Source organism: Protopterus annectens, chromosome 4.part1 (genome assembly GCF_019279795.1).
Source record: "Protopterus annectens isolate FY-2018-M chromosome 4.part1, PAN1.0, whole genome shotgun sequence".
Taxonomy (NCBI): domain Eukaryota; kingdom Metazoa; phylum Chordata; order Ceratodontiformes; family Protopteridae; genus Protopterus; species Protopterus annectens.
The window spans coordinates 356,305,964-356,331,374 of NC_056734.1; the positions used below are offsets into that span (position 1 = coordinate 356,305,964).

At 39.7% G+C, this 25,411-nt stretch overlaps 1 protein-coding gene across 1 annotated transcript in view; it reads right to left on the reverse strand.

The window, feature by feature from the left end:
* Nucleotides 1–22,936, reverse strand: part of LOC122801205 (tetratricopeptide repeat protein 14-like) — a 160,690-nt gene extending 137,754 nt beyond the window's left edge. The window contains exon 1 of the mRNA XM_044070761.1: nt 22,870–22,936. Coding sequence (XP_043926696.1) covers nt 22,870–22,936 — 67 coding nt within the window. The remainder of the gene's footprint in view (nt 1–22,869) is intronic.
* Between the last annotated feature and the right edge of the window lie 2,475 nt (nt 22,937–25,411).

Genomic DNA, 25,411 nt, shown 5'->3' on the forward strand with positions numbered 1-25,411 from the left:
TTCTACTCTTACACTCTTGGGACCTGCCTCACACCCTGGGGAAATCTGGGATTCACTATCCTTCCCCTCATTTACAAAGGATTGCCTGCTAATGCACAGTTACATGTCCCACACTGAGCCTCCCCCCTTAGCAACCACTACTCATTGGCCACGTTGTCTTCTGCCTGCCATTGACTTGCATGGCAGAATATTGATTTTAGTTAGAATGCTCATTTTAAGTTTATTTTCTTACCTCCCAATCCCGTTTGCACACCGCTGCCCTATGTTTAAACAGGCGAGATCGGCAAAGAAGTAATTAAAAGTTTATTTTTTTATTTTTTAAACAGTTTGCAATGCCAGTGGCCTTATACTTGGCCATTGGCATGCTTCCTCAATGATATGCAGCCTTTATTTGGAACTGTCATAGCTTCATTTTGGAATCTGCAGAAATATACTTGGTTACTGAGTACATTTCTGCAGATAGCACTAGTCTTGCATGGACTATTACAAACTTCCTGGATTGCAAAATCACCTCATTTACATGGATTTCTCCTGCAAATGTGGTGATCTGCATACCAGGGCTTAGTCCATGCAGGATTAGTGCTGGAACTCTCATGCATGCCCCTGCTGGCTGTTTCTAGATCGCACAGCAGACATATTGCCAGTGTGAGCTCCTGCACTCATCTTGCACTCCGTGCAAGCTTTTGTGAATCTGATGGAAAGTTTCTGATGTGATCCTATGGGACTTCATGAAAGCAAATTTATATGCAAATTTTCTACCTGGTATTATAACATGAGAAAATAATCAGATCAAGACTTAAAATAATTCCACTGAAAAGGGTAATTCCACTGAAAAGGAGAAAAGTACATATAATTAGAAAAAAATGAATGCAGAGTTTTAGAGGATCATATATCATAAGGTTTCTGTTAGGTTACAAAAAGTTAAACTATGTTCATATTTTATAACTCTTAAATACTTAAATTAGCTCTTAAATAAAAAAATGATATCAAGAACTAATCACATCCCTGGTAGTGATAGGAAATATACAGACGTGGAAGAAATTCTGGACTGTTAAAAAAAACTATAAGAAAAATAATGCACAGAATAACAGCACAGAAAATGAAAAAAAATAATGTATACCTTTTAAAATAAGAATATACAAAATTTATTTTGAGGGTAAATAAGAAAAATAGAAAAAAAATATTTCTATAACAGAAATAAAAGAGCAAATTAAATTGATGAAGGAAAATAAAGCTCCAGGTAATGATGAAATCATTTCTGAACTATCCCCAGGATTCATGAAGCTTGCACCATGCGCCGGAGTAGCATCGGCGATCTCGCTCCAAATACGGCAGTCAAGCGATTCAGGTAAGAGCTTTATTCCATGTGCACTACCAGCATACGCCAGTGCTGTGCAGCTCCCGGCACATGTATGCTAATTACCCCATGCACAGCAGTGTAGCATGCAAATGAAGGTATATAGCGATTCATGAAGTTGTGCAGGTGTAGTGTAAGCATGTAGAAATGTAAACCAAAAAAAAAACGGTTTACATTTTGTCAAACATAAAATCAGAGCCATGAAAGCGGACCAAACTTACGTATTATAATGTTAATATATGCCAATGGCTAAATATATAGCCAATGGCATAAAACAACATGCACAACTTATAAAAAATAACATTTAATTTCATGGCCACACCAACGCAAAGTAAAACCGCAGTGCATCGGTGCGCAAACGGGATCATAAGGAAAATATATTTAGATGTCATAAAACTGTAATGTAATGCAATTCATGATATCCCCATAATAGTCAATGGCATGCATGCTACACCACAACCATGGCGCAAGGTTTGCTAAGGTTCTGTGACAGTGTTCCATGCGGTAACTAGGAATTAGCAGTAAATGCCATGAAAATGAGTCAAGTAATACTGAATCGCAAACACCCCACCGGCGTAAGGATGTACCACACGGCGTAGCATTACAACACCGAGGAGTGGCCTTCAGGTAAACATGACATCAAGAGAGGGACGTGCCACCATAGCTGTAAGCACATTGGATCATTGCTAGTCCGTGTTGCGTGTTGCTAAGCAAAGCTGCAGGATAGGGGTGTGGCGGTAGCCATAGCTTTGCTTAGCTGAGAGCATGCAAGGTAACTGAAAGGTCATGTGATCGTGGATGAAAACGTGCACGAAACCAGGTAAACGGATGTGCGCAGCACACACCACAGCTGAAACAGGAAGGATATGGGAAAACAATAAGGAAATGCTGCAGCATGGTAATTAGAGTACAAATGAGTAATTAACACCTAGAAACTCACAGTGGGCCATAGACAACAGCTAACAAGGCTGCTAGCAGCTACCTGCAGAACAGGAAAGGGGAGGTGCCGTACAGCAAAGAAAAGAGAACTGTCACAGCAGAACAAAGCAAACTTGCAGTAGATCAGCTACATAACACATTTCCCAACACAATCCTGGGTTGTGGAAGCACAAAACAAGAAAGGCCGCAGCTGGATGCATGCCTGACAATGGGAGGTGAATCGGGTTGAAAATAGAAGTAAAGGGCAATAGATGAAACACAGCAGACAAGCGTAAGTCAACACCAAAGGCCCCACAATAGCAGTACCTGCTGTAAAACCAATAATTAAGATACCCTGCAGCTGGAATAGCACAAACACATCCAATTCCACCAGCATCATCCATTGCACAATAGTATAAGGTGTGAAAGCCCCACACACACTTGTGTATTCCCAGACACTCTGCACATTTGGTGTATACAGGCAGGGAACTTTTAATATGTATATGTTAGGGGCTGCCATAGCTTTGATTCACCAGCATGTGTTGGAGACTGACGGTGGTGTGGAGGATGATGCTGACAACCATCTCAGGCACCGGAGAAGGAGACGAGTGTTCAGACCCAGGGTAACCTACCAGGGGCTACATGATCTGGAGATAGTAGAGCATTACAGGGTGGACAGGGACATCATACTCAACTTGTTGAGCTGTGCCGGCCACGCCTCAGAGCCAGAAGTAATAGAGGGGAACCCATTCCAGTGGACACAAAGGTATGCGTAAGCTTGAGAATACTAGCCACAGGTACCTTCCAAAGGCCAACTAGGGATATCATGGGGATCTCATAGGCATCAGTATCCAGGGTACTCCACCGATTCCTGGATGCCATGTTACCACATGCCAATGAGCACATATACTTTCCCTGAACGCAGGAAGAGTTGGCCAGCAATATGCTCCTCTTCCACCATGTGGCGGACTCCCACATCTGGCATGCCTCACAGCTGTATCAGGTATTTGCCAGGGGGGACATCCCATATGGCCACCTGGTGGGGGATGCTGGCTATGCAATGGAACTGTGGATGATGACTCCCATCAGAAATGCACACACAGCCATGCAAGAACGCCATAATGAGGCACACTCAGAAACCAGAATCATCATAGAGCACATGTTTGGGATGTTGAAATCATGGTTCCATGGCTTGGACATATCTAGTGGAGCCTTGCAGTACTCTCCAGGAATGTGTGCCCACATCTTCATAGTATGTGCCATGCTACACAATATGATCCTGCGGAAACAGCTGCAGCAGGAACAGAATGATGAAGGCCCTCACAGCCCACCACCATTGCCAAGGGATCCACAGGCACAGGGGCACTCAGACCACAAACACCCTGTGCTAGCCCCAGTAAGCAGACAGAGGCATGCCCAGTATGCTCATGCCTTGGCAAAGAGGGAACATATAGCACACACACACTGACAGTGTAGGCACTCATGAATTGACACCCTTCTCCACCTGCACACACAGCAAACATGGATGGCACACACACACAACCACCTGTAAATTGTCATGTATAGGTGGTCTACTTTGTGCATCCTACATAGGTAGCCCTCAACTAATGTACACACAACCAAAGTCAATACCTGAATAGTAAATTAAGCTATCAGCATGTGTCCATACCGTATGTACAGGTTCATAGATACATAGGTAGGTACATACCCAACCGCCGAGGCCACTCATAAGCATAGGCAAAATGTGTCTGCTGTTACCACCCCATCGGTCAACTAACTGTCCCTCAGTGGAGCAGAGACACTTGCGGGATCCCTGGAGTGTAGCTACTGTTCGCCACCCACTCTGCAGGGATTCCCCGGAGTATCAGTGAAGGGTTTTGTATAATGCAATCAGGGATGTAGTTCCAAATAATGGGGAGTATCCCTGACAGGAATCTTCACAGATGTGTACATGTTACATAGTATACCTTAAACACAGCTTGCATATATAAGTAGTTCTCCACAGAATAATAAACATGTGGAACACACAACTGCTGAAATGTGCGTTAATCACTCTTGCACTACCAGTGCCTGCTCTGAGAGGTAAGATATCACTGCCAGGATTAGAACACATAACCATGTACACATTCATCACAATAACATACCACTAAGCTACCTGAGATGTACTAATGGCAGTCGTGTATACTGACAGGATAAAACACAAAAGGTAGGAATGTGTTGAAATAGGACAAACCGGCATGTACACAATGAAAGGTGTATGTTATATATAGATATATATATATATATATATATATATATATATATATATATATATATATATATATATATACAATATACATCATCATATATATAGAGGGAGAGAGAGAGATATGTCAATATATGGGGATATACATACATATGTAGATATATAGATAGGTTAACAACATCTACATAACCATGGAGGTACATATAAATGGGATACCTACCACATACCGACTGTTTTACATATTGACGCACATAATCCCGAGGCTTAAGGTCCTAAAGAACACAGTACCAAAACACCAGATGTGCAAGGTGTAATCTCACGATGTTAACGGTCAGTTAGTCAGAGCTTCTGGTGTTGCGGTTTGGGTAGGTTACTGTGTGTACGTGTGTTCCTTAGGGCTATAGTGTGTGTAAGTGTGTGTTCTGTGTGTGTGTGTTCTTGGGGGATTATAATGTGTGGTTGTGGGTTAGCTTTGTGCATCTGTTTGCGTGACCTAGGATGTAGAATATTAAAGTAGGGGGTGGTGTGGGGTGGCGCAGACACCTACATGGGGGGTGTAGGGTGCTTGGCCACCTGCTCACACGTAGTATAGGATGGTTTGTTTGGATGTTTTGGGTAGCAGTGTGTCTGTGTGTGCATGTGTGTGTTCCATGTTCATGTTACCTTTGCGACTTACTGTTGATGTCAATAATGTGGGGTATGGGAGTCTGGTCCCGGTACTGTGTGTGTCGGAACACTGTGGTTTTGGTATTCCATAGGTCTCCCGTATACAGCGGTTGAAGTGTTCACATATGTGTATAACACAGATCATAGCAATCACACATTCCACCACTACTAACCTTTATGAACAAAGGATATGGAGAGTATATGCCTATACACCATTACAAATATGTGCTATGGACATGAGCCAATGATAGTGTTACCACCTGTCCCACTTTGCGAGGGACACTCCCTGTTTGGGCGGTTGTGTCCTGACCAAATATATTAAACGTGGCAAATGTTCTGGGATTGTAGGACATAATTATGTCCCATATGTGCTGTAATAGTTGCATACAATAGTTATTTCTGTATCTAAAATACCTACATGGTACAGGAAACAGGATAAGCAACTAAACTGCTACAAGAATAAGCTTATAATTAGGCAAGAAAGGAAAGTTCTATCCCTTGTACTGACCATGGGTTTGTGTCAGCCTGTAAAATCAGATGTGTGTCCCGAAAAGGACCCACTATGGCCATATGAAAAGGTGGCAACCCTAGCCAAAGAGGGTCAGTCACCAACACAACTACGATGACTGCAAATACCTATGACAGAAATAAACAGCTATCATGTAGCAACACGTTATTACATTCTGATGTATTACCGAAGGGATTCAAGAACTAACATCACCTGCATGCTATACAGGAACCACATAACAGTGCCTTAATGAATCAGCCTGCAATTACCATTGTATTAGTCCACAAAAGGATAAGTGTTCAAATAGGGAAGGAACCCTCATGCACATATCGATTATGTATAAAAGCAGTTCCTACACACCTGCATCTGCTAAGCACACCCACCATTATCACCCCCACACCCAAACATATTACAATACAGACTGTAATAACATCACAAATCATTCACACACTGTACGACATCTGCAGAAGCCTTAACATACCTTGTCAGAGACACACTAACATGGCCCTATGTGAAATAGCTGCTGTTATACAATGGAACAGCCGCTGATGTAATAGGGTTTGTTTGCACTAATCCCATTTCAGAGGGTTGTGATAGCAATTAGTGAGTAACAGCACAGTATGCTACACTTATACACCAAATCAAGGATGTCTGGTGAGCACACTGAACACCATATAACAGTTCATGCATAGCCATACAGCCTTGAGCTGGCCAAACATCCTTGCTAGACTTAAACATCTGCAGAAGTATCAGGTACAAACAAACCCTGCATAAGTAGCACTGTTCCAAAATATAACAGCTGTACTCACATGTAGAACTAAATCGTCTAGCCATTACACACAGTCTACGGGAGTCATGAAGCTAGTATATTCTCTGTGTGTCTCCATATAGCTGTTGAAATATATCGCAATAACACATCTAGGCCATCTCCCTCAAAAGTAAGGCAAACGGACAACACCCAAAAGGAGTACTCAGTTATACACCACTGTTGCCATGGTATCAGCTAATGGAGTAGCTGCACAGCTGATGTGCATCCAATTAACTACTTTGAAACAGAAATTGGTGGACAGGATACCACATGTTACCGATATGTAACTAGAAAAGGATGTTATCACACATTCAAATGATCTGTATATACCAGCGGAACATTACAAAGAACATTGAAACACAAACCGAAAAGGATTGAATCAACAGTTAACAACACCTCGGGTTACTAATAAGGTATGTAGAACAGTCAGTATGTCTGTGTATGTAGTACTATTCTGTAGTATTTAAAGTGCACGCAATCCATATAGTGGAAACAGTTATCTTGTAGTGATGTATTGGTGAGCATAGTAACGCTTGCAGTATTTGTGTGTACTGCTGTCGGTCACAAGGCAAACACCGCATACATCACAAGGGATGCTATATAAGGGCTTTGAACAGAAATACTCCTCACCAGCCGACGTTAGTGGCAGGGTTGGTCCAACAAGTATGCTATAATAGGGGATAGTATATGTTGATATATTGTTACTGTAGCCATATGTATGGGTGTATTACAGAGAATAACATGTGGAAGTTTGGGCCACTGTGCAAGTATGTTTTGCATTGTGGGATATTGTGCCAATAACTGTGTAATTTACAGTATTGTAGGCAGATATGTATTACAAGCTACATAGCATTACTGTAATGTTAGGCAAACATTAGTTATGTCAATTGGCATTTACAATACACAATACAGGATACATATGTATTTTAGTGAGCCAACAGTTTATCAGCATGATAGCAAAATAAAATGGAAGAGCTATTTAACTATCCATGCACATAAGACATGTAATATGTGCAAAGGTAGGTACTAGGCTGTCTTACCAAGAGTGTCTGTAAGCCTAGCTAGCGTGTGTTGGCTTTCGCCACCCACATAGGTTGGTTCCCTGTGCCTCTGAACAGCAGAGCCAATAGTTCCCTGTGCCTCTGTCCAGCAGAGCCACTGCAGTGATCCCCGGGGTACATGTCTGTCTCCCATCCACACGTCAAGGTTTCCCTTGAAGAGTGCTCGTGAGGGGCCCTGCCTGATGTACATTGGAATCATGTTCCAAAGCATAAGGAGTGTCCGGTCAGAAATCTATCCATCCAGCATGTCCTACTCATCGTTGTGGTTAGGTGTATATCCCTAGAGCATGTGGCTCTTGGGAGCTTCTGTTTAGGTGGAGCATATCCAGCAATACAGGGTTAGACATGGGCCTTATATGTCAAGCAGAGATCACCTGTGAGTATGCAGTATGCAACTGAGTATAGCTGGAGTTTCGTAGGTTGTCTGTAACAGGTGGGGAAACAATTATGTCCCTTAGTTTGTAGTCGTCTGCAAACCTTTTCAGCCAAAGCCCTACTGTGCTTGTCTGTACATCAGAGAAGTATATACCGAACATGAGGGGTCCTAGGACTAAGCCCTGGGGGATGCTAGTTTTAACTGGTATATAGTCGGACCTAGAGTATGCAACTCCCACTGTGTGGGTTCTGTCCGTGAGCCACTTTGCAAACCATTACATGACATAGAGGTTAATGTTCAGGCAGATGGGTATGTTGATAATACCAGAAGGAGGAATGGTGTTGAAAGCCTATGAGAGATTTAGGTAGGCTGTGTGGACCTCCTTACCCACATCTAATGCCTTGGTAACTGTCTCTAAGAAGTCCACCAGGTTTAGGAGGCATGGTCTGGACTTAACAATGCAAAACAGGGAGGGGTCAAAGGCTGGGAGGTACCCAATGTCTCTGTGACAGTGATCCATGATGTGCACCATAGCCTTACAGTCCAGGCTAGTCAGGTCTATAGGGAAATAGGTCCTGTGGTCCATTGTGGCACCACCTTTGTGGAGTGGGATAACTGTTGCTGTGCGCCATTCAGGGGGCACTATGCCCAATGTGAGGCTATTATTGAACATGATGCATAGGTGGTGAGACAGTACGATCTGAAGTTCATGTAAAATGCAGCCTGGGATGTTGTCCGGTCCCATGGATGCTGTGATATTGCCTTTAGAGTGTGCAGCTTTGAGAGGGATCTGCCAGGATGTTGCCAATATCAATTGTTTCTGTAAAGTTCGTGCCTTTGTGCTGTAACTCAGAGATCTGGTTGTTGACATCGAGATATGTGACATAGCTATAGAATGCTTTGTGGTTGTTGTTGGTATTAGTTGCATTATAGTTTTCGTAGCTAGCTTTGGAGGATCTTATAAGGGATCTCACCTTCTTACTGAGGCTGGCCAGGGATCTCCTCCACGCATGGTATTGTACTCTCATTTGCAACAGTTTCTTTCTTCTGTAGTACAACATGTTTATGGCAGGGGACCACCAGATTGGTTTAGTTAATTAGTATAGCGTCCTGGTTCTGTTTGGGATAGCACAAGCCATGCACTCCTGTAAGTGCTTATAGAGTGCATTTTTGTAGGATTCAGCAGTTGTAACAGTACTGTCCATCTGCATGGGTGTCATGATGTCCAACACGTCTGTCTTAAGAAGCATGTAAAAAAAACAACACAGGCTCCGATCTGGCTAGAATAACTCCAAAAAAGTTTAATGTGAAGCGCTTTTCATATTCCACCTTTGGAAGACTTCATCAGACAAAAGAAAAAAATTTCACACACAGTTTTTAAATGAAAAAGGCACCAAAGCAAAGCACAGTAATTGAATTCAGCCACCATTCAATTAACTAATTAAATACTAAGTTAAATAATTAAAAGCGTTCTGCATCAAAAACCTTTTTCCTTGTGTTAAAAAAGCTCATGTCGGCAAAATAAGATCATTCATTTAAAACTTCTGTTCAAAACTTTCATTTTAAAAACAAAATGCAAAACTGTACTCTAACATAAAGTACAGAAATACTGAATGAAAAGCATAAATGTAGAAAACTTAGTTTTAAATATATGCTTGGTGTGTAAAAGAAGAAAGGAACATAATAATAATAATAATAATAAGTATAAAATGAGTACAAATATAACAACAGACTACTGTTCACAACACTAAGAGGTGACAGTGTCTGAAGCAAAAATTTCAATAACTATGGACAGGGTGTCAAATACCTAAAAATACAAACCAACAAAAAAACAAAACGCAGTTAACCAATAACTCAATGTGAAGGACGTAGTTCAAGCACCAGAATGGAATTTATTAATAAAACCACGAACTGGAAAAAACATTGACAACGAAATTGACCTAGGTTTCGTCCTGTCGTCTGGACTTCTTCAGAATAACAAATCCAGATAAACTGAAGAACCAATATTCTTACACGGAAACTTGATCAATCCAAATCAGTCCAACCAAGGAACTTCTCAAATATACCATTTATGCAAATTTTACATCAGGAAATAGGATTAACTTAGGTTTCGTCTTGAAATTATACAGACTTCATCAATAACACATCATATGAAACCACTTGCTATAGCAGAAATGTGATTAATTTCCACAAAATTATGCACATACCCATCAGACCATACATATACCTAAAACATATATAAGCTAAAACCATGAATAAAACATACTATAATATTACATAAAAATAAACATATAAAAATATGTAAGATAAAATCAGTACAAAATGAATAATAAAATAATTTGATTTGTTAATCCAACAATATAAGTTACAAAATGTCTAGATAAAAACAAATGTTATGGCAGAAATTTTAGCCCAGTATATATCTTAACTTTAGTAATGGAGCTAAACTAATATGGTCATTAATTCCAGGATAACTAGTGGCATTTAACCTTATTTGCCACTTAGTTTCACTAATATCTAAATGGACATCCAAAATATGCCCTTGATTATCCTTAATAACATGCTGAATAATACAAAATTGGAGTTTGTGACCTATATTTATCTTAATATGTCTTGCCAGTGCATTAGTATTTTTCATATGTTTAATGTCCAGCAAATGCTCCCCTATCCTTTCTCTAAGCGTACGACAGGTTTTTCCAATATAAAACACCGGACACTGATTGCACTTAGCTAAATACACCACATTTCTGCTATAGCAATCACAATGTCTATTAATAAATATAATTTATTTCCCTGATTTAATCCTATTTCTATATACTGGGCTAAAATTTCTGGCATAACATTTGTTTTTATCTAGACATTTTGTAACTTATATTGTTGGATTAACAAATCAAATTATTTTATTATTCATTTTGTACTGATTTTATCTTACATATTTTTATATGTTTATTTTTATGTAATATTATAGTATGTTTTTATTCATGGTTTTAGCTTATATATGTTTTTAGGTATATGTATGGTCTGATGGGTATGTGTCTTTAATTTTGTGGGAGTGTAATTAATCAATTAACCTGGGAGTGTTATAAAGGGAAGTGGTTTCAGTATGATGTGTTAGTTCTGATGAAGTCTGTATAAGTTCAAGATGAAACCTAGGTCAACTTGTCTACAATTGTGAATTGTGTGTCTAATAAATGGTATATTTGAGAAGTTCCTTGGTTGGACTGATTTGGACTGATCGAGTTTCCGTGTAAGAATATTATTTCTTCAGAATAACATTGTCCATGTAACAGCCATCCTATATATCCATACCTATTAATCAATAAAACAATTATCCAATAATGCAATTACATAAATTGGAAATAAAAACGTGCATAATGAAAAATAAAAAATAGAAAATACAAACTACATAAATACCTCATGCCCTACACTGACAAATCAATATTATACTAATCAAATAATGATTTATGACAAAACAATAATATCTGTTAAAACATCTGTTAAAATTGTTACATTTGTTAAAATCACTATAAATTGATTTATGCCCTTAACCTTAACCTAGAATTTGTTTGAGCTTAAGTAAAGGCATAATAGTTATATAATTGTTGATGCCAGGGTAACTCTGCGCATGTAATCTTAGTTGCCATTTTAATTCACATATATCTAGATGTATGTCCAAGATCCTGCCTTGTTGATCACCCTTAATTTGTTGCAACACACAGAATTTAAAACAGTGACCAGTATTACAAGCAATATGCCTTGCTAAAGCATTAGTGGACTTAAGATGCTTAATATCCAAAATGTGTTTCCTAATTCTCTCTCTAAAATGCCTACATGTTTTGCCCACATAAAAAAACTGGATACTCCTGGCATTTAGCCAGGTATACCACATTTTGAACGTAACAATCAAAGTGTCCCATGATACATATATGATGATTGTTGACCGTAAAGTTGCTTCTTGTTAATAATATATGTGGACAAGTAGAACATCTCCCACATTTAAAATTGCCACACCTCCTACTGTTTGGTAGATTTTTTGAAAGAGAACATCTTTCAAAAATGTCTCTCAGTGATGAATCTTTCTTGTATATAAATTTGGGCACACACCCAAATCTTGCTCCCACATTTTTATCCAATTGTAAAATACCCCAATTTTTATTTACCATCCATGTCATCCAATCAGTGTCCATGTTATAGGTGGTGATAAATAATAATGGAAAATTGCCCAAATTGTTTCGTGTGGTGGACATTGTCTCATAATTGTCTGTGTTGTCATAGTTAAGAATAGGTTTGTAAATACCTTTTTCTCTTTTGTTTTTGATTTCATTATACAATTCCGTGCATAATTCCTTGGGATAACCTCTATTTAAGAACAATTTAATCATGTATTTTAGTTCATCCACAAAATCTCCATGATCACTGACCATCCTGGCGGCTCTCACCATTTGCCCCTTAACAATGGCTCTTTTTTGGTGACTGGGATGCCAACTATTGTACTGGAGGTACGAATTTGAAAAAGTAGGTTTCCTATAAATATTAGATTTCATCCTACCATGTATTTTGTCCATGGTTATTCTCACATCTAAATATGTGATGGTGTCAACATTATATTCATGTGTAAACTTTAGAAACCATACTGTGTTATTAATGTATTTGATAAAGGCATCAAGCGCCTCCGCTTCACCTTCCCAAGCAACAAATATATCGTCCAGATATTGGGTGTATAATTTTATATACTTGTTGTATACACTAAATCATTATTCGATTAGTATAATATTGATTTGTCAGTATAGGGCATGAGGTATTTTTATATTTTGTATTTTCTATTTTTTTTTTTATTATACATGTTTTTATTTCCAATTTAGGTAATTGCATTATTGGATAATTGTTTTATTGATTAATAGGTATGGATATATAGGATGGTTGTTACATAGACAATGTTATTCTGAAGAAGTCCAGACAACAGGATGAAACCTAGGTTAATTTCGTTGTCAATGCTTTTTCCAGTTTGTGGTTTTATTAATAAATTCCATTCTGGTGCTTGAACTATGTCCTTCACATTGAGTTATTACCTAAAAGTACAAATACATACAGTAAACTATGTTCTAAGACCTTAGAGGATCTGTGTTCTAAAAATGTTGAAAAATGTTTTAAAACAAATTTTTAGTACTAGACTATAAAAATGTGCAAAGGAACTCGACAAAAAACAGGAATAAACTACAACAGTTGCTACCTTTTGCTAACATGAAATGAAATACTGTGTGTGTCACCTCAATAGACTTCTCAACTTCAAAATACAAGTCAAAGATGTGACCTCGTTTAAACCAGGGGGAGTGTAGGAATTCAGCCTAAGCTGCCAAACAAGTTCACATTTCTCTAACAGTAACTGATGTGGTCCACCTTTTTTATCAACCACTACCTGATCTATCACTTTAAACAAAAAAGCATGGGTAGGATTCACATTACAGTGTCTCGCTAGGGCATTGGTACTACTCTTCTTCCTTATATGATATGTGTGTTCATAAATCCTTTCTTTTAATTTCCTGTCAGTTTTGCCGATATAAAAAGCCAGACATGACTGACAGGAAGCCAGGTAAACCACTGATTTAGAACTACAACTGTACCGGCCTCTGGCTTTAAGTCATTAACCCCGACTACCGTCTCATAGTGCCTCTGTGCTTACATCTGAGCATGCTATGAGACATTTGTAATTTCATGATGTTACCCCCCGAGTGCCTTCCACAGATGCTACTGACTTTCTGGTCCTGTTTCTGTCCCATTTTGTGAAAACTAAGTTGAAAAACTAACTGAACTTTGTCAGTTGCCTTCTCAACTTAAATTTCACATCACAGTAAGCATATGTTTATATTTAATTTTTTTGAGTAAATCAGCTTAGCGTTACAGTAAGCTTATACTGTCTTCTTTCCCTAAAGAAAGTGGTGACAGCCAATCAGAGTAGCGGCATCCAAGCCAGCACTCGCATAACACCTCCACCCCCCCAAAAGTTGTTTCCATTATCCTTTAAAGAATAAATAAAGGGGTCCAGCAGCATATATTCTTCTTTTGGAGTAAGATTTTACTTCTATTTCTGCTGAATCCCTCTATTTTGTGTTTCAATCTCTTCATGGCTTTCCCCAGAAGTATTTCAGCCTGCGGAACCAACGTCTGTCTGCTGCAGGTGGGTTTGCGCACCTCTGCAGCTATGATTTTCTTTTCCTTTTTATTTGGCTTCCACCTGCAAATAAGTAGTATGTATGACCTATGTATAACACATAATGGTGTTGTCCCTGATGAGTGTCTGGTTCTGCTGAAGCCGTTTTACCCGCATTAGAGTTATCTTAGCAAAATGATGATTAAAGTACTGCTGGATTGTGGAGGACAGTACACATTTCCTTTTCTTGTAGTTGGTTCTACTGAAGCTGTTTTACCCCCGATGTAATTACCTTAGTCATAGATGCTTTATTTTCCATTCTGAAATGTGTACAGTTATACAGTTAGCCATAAGAATGCTGAAGGGTACTTATGTGAGCAGAGTTAATTAGTCCAATTTACCTGTTAGTTTTGGCAATGCTATGCGAATAATTGCAAGTAAGCATGACAAGCTGCAATGTGCCATTTTACTCTGTTTTGGTTCTTTACCTGAGACAGTGGAGGAGAGCACAAATTAACTTAACTTATCCACTAACAAAGCTGAAACATCTAGGCAGGAATAATGCATCAGACTACCCCACTCCTCGGTGCTTATTCACACATTTTCAATAAATTGGCATATTAAATATAATGCAGAAAACGAGAAGGAGAACGCATACGAAAAATAAAGAATAAAAAATAACTAATATTTGTACACTGAATTCCCAACGGAAGTAAGAAATTGATTTTACTGTACTACAACAGCTTTGCAGTGGAAAGCGAGTTCCATGTTTACCGTGATACTTTGATAGGAACATACCAAAATTAATTTGTTAGCGTAAACGGAGGAACACGTTCTAGGACTGTTGGAGTTGCTAATACGGTAGGTGTAGTTGTCTGTAGTACTGAAAATGTTGGCAGTCTGGAAGAGAATTTTTATTTATTGAATGTTGTATGGATAGTCCTAACTGACGTGCTTGTTAGTAGTACAAATCCAACAGATTGTCGCACACACAGGTTAGTAATCAAAGCACTGCAGTAGCTTCTGTGTGAATGGGGGCAATCTCTACGTTGGCAGAGTGCACAGCTAAAGGTTAGGTATGTAAACTTGTTGGAAGATGCGGTCTGAGAATACAGAAACTTGACAAACAAGTGGAAACAAAGCAAACACAAGCTCCTGAAGTTAGAGCAGCTATTTTATTATTTTGCAAGGTGGCAGCTGTCATGTTTTGAAGATGGATTATACTATTTTAAAATGTCAGTTTTAGAGAACTTTAATTTTGTCTGTCACTTTTTTTTCCAGAATACAGTTTATTAATGAATTTAAAAAAAAGTGTAGCAGGCAGGCTGTTGAGTAGTGGTAAGCTTTTCTCTTGTGCTGGTGACTCCTGGGTTTGTGGGGATGGCTCCATATGTATGCCTGCTGTAAGAAAGAACTGCACAGCCATCTGCAACTCTCTTCCCCTTCAATGCCCTCCCAGAGATACATTTGCTCATTCTTTTAACACCAACAGCTTTACAACCCAAGTGAAAGAACTCTTGCATAGAATACATTTTGTGTGTGTGTGTGTGTGTGGGGGGGGTAAACTGCTAGAAGTATAGTAAAATGATGGATGTCCCTAGAGCAGTGTGGGCTCTTGCTTGGGGGTGAGTGGCAAGGATGGGTAATGGAGTGGGTCATTGAGTCAGCCTGGTAGGGACCTCACAGTTGTAATGCTGGATCACATCAATGCTTTTGGGATGATTTAAGAAGTGATCCCTTTGTTATACAGGTGTATACAAGGTTTGACATGGCTCTAGTATTCAAGAAAATATGTTTAGGTGAAAGTGTCACCCTACCTACCACCATAAAGTGTTCCCTAATGGAGAGGGACGGTATTTTTTAGCTTTTTGCAGCGAAATGTAAAAAATAATTTGCAAGGTGAATAATGTTAATTGGGAATAAACAAAGGTTGGCAAGCAGAACAGAAATGTAGTAAAACAGAGGAGACTGATGTGCAGTTTTGACTGGTTTTGGGTTCTTGTAAATGCACATAAAGGAGAAAAAGACAAACTGCTGCATGTGTGGGAGGGAGAAGAGTGCTCTACCTGTATGTGGGAGGGAGAAGAGTGCTCTACTTGTATGTGGGGGGAAGAAGAGTGCTCTACTTGTATGTGGGAGGGAGAAGAGTGCTCTACCTGTATGTGGGAGGGAGAAGAGTGTTCTACTTGTATGTGGATGGGAGAAGAGTGCTCTACCTGTATATGGGAGGGAGAAGAGTGCTCTACTTGTATGTGGGAGGGGAAGAGTGCTCTACTTGCATGTGGGTGGGAGAAGAGTGCTCTACTTGTATGTGGGAGGGGAGAAGAGTGCTCTATTTGTATGTGAGGGGGAGAAGAGTGCTCTACCTGTATGTGGGAGGGAGAAGAGTGCTCTACCTGTATGTGGGAGGGAGAAGAGTGCTCTACTTGTATGTGGGAGGAAGAAGAGTGCTCTACTTGTATGTGGGGGAGGCGAAGAGTGCTCTACCTGTATGTGGGAGGGAGAAGAGTGCTCTACTTGTATGTGGGGAGTGCTCTACTTGTATGTGGGGAGAAGAGTGCTCTACTTGTATGTGGGAGGTAGAAGAGTGCTCTACCTGTATGTGGGGGGGGAGAAGAGTGCTCTACTTGTATGTAGGAGGGAGGAGAGTGCTCTACTTGTATGTGGGTGGGAGAAGAGTGCTCTACCTGTATGTGGGAGGAAGAAGAGTGCTCTACTTGTATGTAGGAGGGAGGAGAGTGCTCTACTTGTATGTGGGAGGGAGAAGAGTGCTCTACCTGTATATGGGAGGGAGAAGAGTGCTCTACTTGTATGTGGGAGGGAGAAGAGTGCTCTACTTGTATGTGGGAGGGAGGAGAGTGCTTGACTTGTATGTGGGGGGGAGAAGAGTGCTCTACTTGTATGTGGGAGGGAGGAGAGTGCTCTACTTGTATGTGGGAGGGAGGAGAGTGCTCTACCTGTATGTGGGAGGGAGAAGAGTGCTCTACTTGTATGTGGGAGGGAGGAGAGTGCTCTACTTGTATGTGGGAGGGAGGAGAGTGCTCTACCTGTATGTGGGGGGGAGAAGAGTGCTCTACTTGTATGTGGGAGGGAGGAGAGTGCTCTACTTGTATGTGGGAGGGAGAAGAGTGCTCTACCTGTATGTGGGAGGGAGATGAGTGCTCTACTTGTATGGGGGGAGAAGAGTGCTCTACTTGTATGTGGGAGGGAGAAGAGTGCTCTACCTGTATGTGGGGGGGAGAAGAGTGCTCTACTTGTATTTTTGAGGGAGAAGAGTGCTCTACCTGTATGTGGGAGGGAGCACAGTGCTCTACTTGTATGTGGGAGGGAGAAGAGTGCTGTACTTGTATGTGGGAGGGAGGAGAGTGCTCTACTTGTATGTGGGGAGAAGAGTGCTCTACTTGTATGTGGGAGGGAGAAGAGTGCTCTACCTGTATGTGGAGGGAGAAGAGTGCTCTACTTGTATGTGGGGGATAAGAGTGCGCTACTTGTATGTGGCGGAGAGAAGAGTGCTCTACTTGTATGTGGGGGGGAGAAGAGTGCTCTACTTGTATGTGGGTGGGGGATAAGAGTGCTCTACTTGTATGTGGGGGGAGAAGGGTGCTCTACTTGTATGTGGGGGGGTGAAGAGTGCTCTACTTGTATGTGGGGAGAAGAGTGCACCTGTATGTGGGAGGGAAAAGAGTGTTCTACTTCTATGTGGGAGGGAGAAGAGTGCTCTACCTGTATGTGGGAGGGAGAAGTGTGCTCTACTTGTATGTGGGAGGGAGAAGAGTGCTCTACCTGTATGTGGGAGGGAGAAGAGTGCTCTACTTGTATGTGGGACGAAGAAGAGTGCTCTACTTGTATGTGGGGGAGAAGAGTGCTCTACTTGTATGTGGGGGAGAAGAGTGCTCTACCTGTATGTGGGGGGGAGAAGAGTTCTCTACCTGTATGTGGGAGGGAGAAGAGTGCTCTACTTGTATGTGGGGGATAAGAGTGCTCTACTTGTATGTGGGGAGAAGAGTGCTCTACTTGTATGTGGGGGGGGAGAAGGGTGCTCTACTTGTATGTGGGGGCGAGAAGAGTTCTCTACCTGTATGTGGGAGGGAGAAGAGTGCTCTACTTGTATGTGGGAGGGAGAAGAGTGCTCTACCTGTATGTGGGAGGGATAAGAGTGCTCTACTTGTGTGTGTGAGGGAGAAGAGTGCTCTACTTGTATGTGGGGGGGAAGAGTGCTCTACTTGTATGTGGGGGGGAGAAGAGTGCTCTACTTGTATGTGGGGGGAGAAGAGTGCTCTACTTGTATGTGGGGGGGGGAGAGTGCTCTACTTGTATGTGGGAGGGAGGAGAGTGCTCTACCTGTATGTGGGAGGGTGAAGAGTGCTCTACCTGTATGTGGGAGGGAGAAGAGTGCTCTACCTGCTATAAGAGAGTAACTTTTATGTGAAATGAAATGGATGAAGGAGAAAAGTTCTCTCACCTATGTCTCAGCATGCATACCTTTGCAGTAATGAAAGGAATGTCATTATCACATTAGCAATACATGCAGTTACAATATAGCAGTGAGTCATTATCACTTTTCTGGGAAAAGTCTCAGCTGCTGTCACTGTAATTCACAGAAGTAAAAGTTGTTATCGCTTTAAATGCACAAACCAGGTTGTTTTTTTTTCTCTGCTTAGAGTCATTGCAAGCAACACCCCCCCCCCCCCATTCTTCATCAACTGTCTACCCTCCTAAACCCCTGATTTTTTATTGCTGTATTTATACATGTATATATTTGTTCATGTGTGTGTATATGGATATATATGTATGTTCATAATGTACTTGCACATATTTACATTGGTCACACGCACATATATATAATTTTGGTGATTGTGCATATCTCAACATTTTCCTGAAGGGGTCATTTGGGTGAATGTTTCATTTAGGGATGTGTATAACATGTAGTAACAAAGATGTTGGTAGGAGAAATAATTCATTTGTGTACCAGGGAAGTGCTTGTGCAAACATGGTCAGACTGCTGAAGATCGTAATACAGATACGGTGTAACAAGTATAGGTTATCTATAGCTCAGGTTTCAGTGATGGTTGTTATAATTTTTTGTTTATGTATTCAGCTTTCAAGAATAATTTATTATCTGTTAACAATGTGCACATACTGCATTGAGGAAAACTCTTGGGTCTTATTGTAACCAAAGTGATGGTCAGATGCAATAACTGGAATTATTACTTTTATGACCAATTCTAACATGGATGAACCAGACAAGTTTGACATTTCTGCTTGTATTACTGTACTTCTGCTTATACTCAGTAGTTGGGCATGTTTCCACGCTTTGTCAGTCATGGGCAGAAATTAGGTGGGAGGAGGAAGGGCTCAGTAACATCAAGTGTTATACTATTTTGACTGAATTATAATGATTTAGTTTTTCTACTGCATGATAATGAATGCCTCTGCACTCCACATTGACATGTATTAGAACATGCTAATGCAAAACATGTGTGTGTGTGTATGTGTGTGTGTGTGTGTGTGTGTGTGTGTGTGTGTGTGTGTGTGTGCGCGCGTGTGCAGTAGGCATGTACCTCTGCAGTGTCATCACCACTTATGTACCTAATGCAAAGAATACTGCTCCTGGGGCTAGGATGGAAGATTTACATGGGCTAACCAGGTAATGCATATGATATGCTTATATATGTAGTCTTCTGTCAAAAATCAGTATTAATCTGTTTTCATTTTCTTTTCTGTGCAGGTTTGTCCACCTTTTGACACTGACTTGGCTTCACGACCAGGAGAATGACAAGTTAGAGTGTGGGTATGTGGCCATTCTTACATTCAGTGGGCTGCCAGCCATGCCTCCGAAATTGAAAACCAGTACAACTTGAGTTTCCCCACATCCAGTGTGAAGGTATACTGGATGACAAGAAGAGGTATGCATTGGAGCAGAGTACTGCAGTTGTTGAAAGAGAAGTGTTCCATCTGCCCTGAGCCCGACATCCTTGTGCTTCACATTGGAAGGAATGATGTCATCAGTCAACCACTTGGAAGGCTACAGTTTCAAATCACAGCAATTTTTGAACACCTGCAGTCATGATGGCCATGTTGTCATTTTGTGTGGTCTGACATAAGTCCTCGACAGATATGGAAAACAGCAAACAGTCAACGGGCAGTGCACAAAGCCAGACTATTACAGAATGGGTTCATGCATGGCTTGATGCACAGGGTCAGTGGATCTACAATCTGTCATGACAGCATCACCGCAGAAGATGTTCAACTGCTTAGAAGGGATGGCATTCACCTATCTGAGGAGGGCATTGCACTGTTCTTGACTGACCTCCACAATGGCGTGAAGAGAGCTATGCAGGATTGGTAATATGCAGCTTGTGAGAAGAATGGAAAATACCCATGACCAAGTAGGGACCAGTATGGTAAGTAAAACTCTATTATGAAATGTGTTGTGTAAAATATATATATTTGAGTTTGGCAAATAACTGTGGTAAGGAACTAGGAGGATGCTGAGAAAGGACAACAGTTTGAGGAGAGTGCTACCACGTACAATCTATTATGTCAGTGACCATCCTGCAATACTTCTGTTTTTACTCTGCTTTATCAGGCATGTGTAGAGTTTAGATGACAGGAAGGGCTTGCTAATATAGAACTTGATCCCTTAGGTCCATTGCTGAATGGACACATGTAAAAAGAAAAGGCATAAGTAAGGCAGACTGCTGACACTGAAATAGGTCATGAGACTGCAGTGGTATCAGCTGTCTGAGTGGGTAGCCAGCACAGCTATCGGACAGATCAGATGGCCTTGCCTGCCACTGAAGTCCCATGCTTGTCCTGGGTTCATTAGTGGAGTGGCGGTCCTTACCTTGCCTTTTCTCTTTACATGTACACATTCAGCAGTATGTTGGCTACTCTACTCCAAGAATGCAATCATATGTGTCTACATGGTAAAACAACTGGTTCTGAATGCTATACACATGTACAACTATCAGTTTTGTTAGGACTCAGGTTATGGAAATTATGATTTTTTTTCATATTTTGGTAAATAACTTCACAAGGGAGAATCTGAATATGCTAAGTAATACCTCATTTTGAAGACAGTATTGCTGATTCCAACATGGTAAAAGAATTGGGCCTGTATGTTGTACATGCGCAGATATCAAAGTTTGTTTTGGACTTAGGTTATGGAGATTATGATTGTTTTTTCATATTTTGGTAAGTAACTTCTCAAGGGAGAATCGGAATGTGCTAAGTAATACCTCATTTTGAAGACAGTATTGCTAGTAAAAGAATTGTGCCTGTATGTTGTACACATGTGCAGATATCAAAGTTTGTTTCAGACTTAGGTTATGGAAATTATGATTTTTTTCATATTTTGGTAAATAACTTTAGAGGGGAGAATCTGAATGTGCTACATAATACCTCATTTTGAAGACAGTAGTGCTGGTTCCAACATGGTAAAATAATTGGGCCTGTATGTTGTAAACGTGCAGATATCAAAGTTTTTTTCGGACTTAGGTTATGGAAATTATGATTTTCTTTTCATATTTTGGTAAATAACTTTGCAATGGAGAATCAGAATGTGCTAAGTAATACCTCATTTTGAAGACAGTATTGCTGGTTCTAACATGGTAAAAGAATTGTGCATGTATGTTGTACACATGTGCAGATATCAACATTTGTTTTGGAGTTAGGTTATGGAAATTATGATTTTTTTCATATTTTGGTAATTTACTTTGCAAGGGAGCATGTGGGTGTGCCTAGTAATATCTCATTTTGAAGACAATGTTACTCCTTACAACATGGTAAAAGAACTATGTCTGTGCGCTGTACACATCTATAGAATGAACAGTTTGTTTAGTCTTGTAGGAATATGAAAATTATAAATTTCCAATAATTCTCATTATTATGTCCATATCTTTGCAAGGGACCATGGTGATCACACAAGTGATGCATCATTTTGAAGTTGACATTGTGACACAACTTCTACACTGATATGTAGGCTCTGTCTGTTACAGATGATGAGATATTATGCTTTGTTTATATATCAATTATGAGAAATATTATGTTAATCATATTTCTGTGAATATCTCCATAAAAGAACATCACACAGTAATGGTTAAGGTATCATTTTAAAGCTGACGTTCATACTAACAAATTAAATACAAATTGTATGGGGCTACATACTACATTGACCAAGATATTGCACTTTGCTTTTCCAAAAAGGTAAATAAAATATGTACAATATCAACATTCCTTGCCAAATATTTAATAATGACTGATTTGCACTATCAACATTTATACTGTTGGAAAGTTCATTGTCTGCTGAACAAAATTTGCGTTTACATTTTTAGTCTAGCTCCTATAGTTAAAGAGTTATGAGCATTTGTTTTCTGTATGGTATTAGAAATGGATTTTCTAAAAATGAGCTCAGGCTGCACTGTTGTTCCTATGGTGGAATTAAGCAGGCAGCTTTCTCAGAGCTGCTCCAGAGTGAATGAGTTAAACATGTATTGATTCACTGTGAAACTAGAACCTGTAGAAATTAATTTACAATAATTGCATGCCTCACATTTGTATGTGCCCTCTGTTCTACTGGGTTTCATAATCGTGCTTTCCATGATACTTTTTAGATTTCTACCTTTTCTAAAAATAATAACTGGTTTGTCACCTAGTTTCTCTACTAAATCCTTCTCAAAAGTCAATAAGTGTCAATTTCTTCTGAGGATGTTACTAATGATCTTCGCTTCCAAAGTAAAAGGGGTAATAAAACTCTTCTTGTAACAAATCAAGTCTGTACCTGTTGAGCCCACGACTACTGGTGGTGAACTTGTACTGGGCACAACCAGACTCAATGTCAATGACATTTTTGCTTCAGACACTGTCACCTCTTAGTTTTGTGAACAGAAGTCTGTTGTTATATTTGTACTAAGTTTACCCCTTTTACTTTGGAAGCGAAGTTCATTAGTAAAATCCTTAGAAGAAATAGGCACTTATTGATCTTTGAGAAGGATTTAGTAGAGAAATTAGGTGAAGAACCAGTTATTATTTTTTGAAAAGGTAGAAATCTAAAAAGTATCATGGAAAGTACGATTATGAAACCCACTAGAACAGAGGGCACATACAAATGTGAGGCATGTAATTATTGTAAATTCATTTCTACAGGGTTTAGTTTCACAGTGAATCAACACATGTTTAAAGCCAGAAGCCGGTACAGTTGTAGTTGTAAATCAGTGGTTTACCTGGCTTCCTGTCAGTCATGTCTGGCTTTTTATATCGGCAAAACTGACAGGAAATTAAAAGAAAGGATTTATGAACACACATATCATATAAGGAAGAAGAGTAGTACCAATGCCCTAGCGAGACACTGTAATGTGAATCCTACCCATGCTTTTTTGTTTAAAGTGATTGATCAAGTAGTGGTTGATGAAAAAGGTGGACCACATCAGTTAGCTTAGGTGGAATTCCCACACTCCCCCTGGTTTAAACGAGGTCACATCTTTGACTTGTATTTTGAAGTTGAGAAGTCTATTGAGGTGACACACACAGTATTTCATTTCATGTTAGCAAAAGGTAGCAACTGTTGTAGTTTATTCCTGTTTTTCATCTTGAGTTCCTTTGCACATTTTTATAGTCTAGTACTAAAAATTTGTTTAAAAAAATTTTTCATCATTTTTAGAACACACATCATCTAAGGTCTTAGATCAGAGTTTACTGTATGTATTTGTACTTTTAGGTATTTGACACCCTGTCCATAGTTATTGACATTTTTGCTTCAGACACTGTCACCTCTTAGTGTTGTGAACAGTAGTCTGTTGTTATATTTGTTCTCATTTTATACTTATTATTATTATTATTATTATTATTATTATTATTATTATTATTATTATTATGTTCCTTTCTTCTTTTACACTCCAAGCATATATTTAAAACTACATTTTCTACGTTTATGCTTTTCATTCAGTATTTCTGTACTTTATGTTAGAGTACAGTTTTGCATTTTGTTTTTAAAATGAAAGTTTTGAACAGAAGTTTTAAATGAATGATCTTATTTTGCTGACATGAGCTTTTTTAACACAAGGAAAAAGGTTTTTGATGCAGAACACTTTTAATTATTTAACTTAGTATTTAATTAGTTAATTGAATGGTGGCTGAATTCAATTACTTTGCTTTGCTTTGACGCCTTTTTCATTTTAAAACTGTGTATGAAGTTTTTTCGGAATTCTTCCAAAGGTGGAACACGAAAAATGCTTCACATTAAACTTTTTTGGAGTTATTCTAGCCAGATCGGAGCCTATGTTGTTTTTTTCATTTTGGATAGTTTGTTGTTAAAGTTATTTTTAAGAAGCATGTAGTTGACCTTGTAGACATATTATACTGTGGTTCCCTTAATTGGGGGTAGGTGCGGGATGTGGATATCAACGGTGTTCAGCACATGGTCTGATCGGACCAATGAGGAGTTGGCTTCACGTGTGGAGCACCAGTCACTCATGTTGGTAATGACTAGGTCTGGAATATTGTTGCCCCTGGTGGGTGTCTGGATATGTTGAATCAGGGCATTGATGTTTATGAATTCCAGAAACCGTTGAGCTAATGTGTTGGTACAGGAGTAATTTTCCAAGTTAATGGTGGGATAGATTCAGTGAGACTTATGTGATGAGTGCAGTGTTGTGCAACTGTGTACCTTCTCCACATGACAGTCAGGGTCAGGCTTGGTTGGAGAGACCTTTACCTCCAGTTTGGCTAGATGAGTGCATCTCTCACAGGTTGTAGTGTTGGGTGATAGGCAGAGAGGCTTGTCTGTGTACATGAGGCAATGTGTACATTGCCTCAATATGTCCATATTCATCAGATAGACAGGTGAGAACACTGGCAGTTGACTCTTGGGCATGCCTGAATATAGAACTATATTCACTTAGATAAGTGAAGAAAATGAGTACAAGAGCTACATTACTCTGCGCAAATGAGAAAAGTATGTACAAAACCTGTTCACCCTTACCTGTAGGTGATGTGGAAAATTGAGTGCTATAGTAATTATTAGCTTACGTAGTTTTTACAAGTCCTGAACAAGTGCTTAGCATGAATAAGCAATCCAGACAAGGTCTTGGATAATATAAACACATGCCCCCCTCCCCCAACAGGTACACAAGTATATCCATGTACACCACAGGGCCCCTGTACCCACAACTATGCAGTTACAAGCTGCACTCAGTCTGTATGGGACCTGCCCACATTACAGGTTGTATCATACACATATGGCAAACCAAGATGCTCTCCATGTACACATCATGTAAAACATAACTCCATGTCAGGTTGTGTACACACTGAATGGTGCACACCAA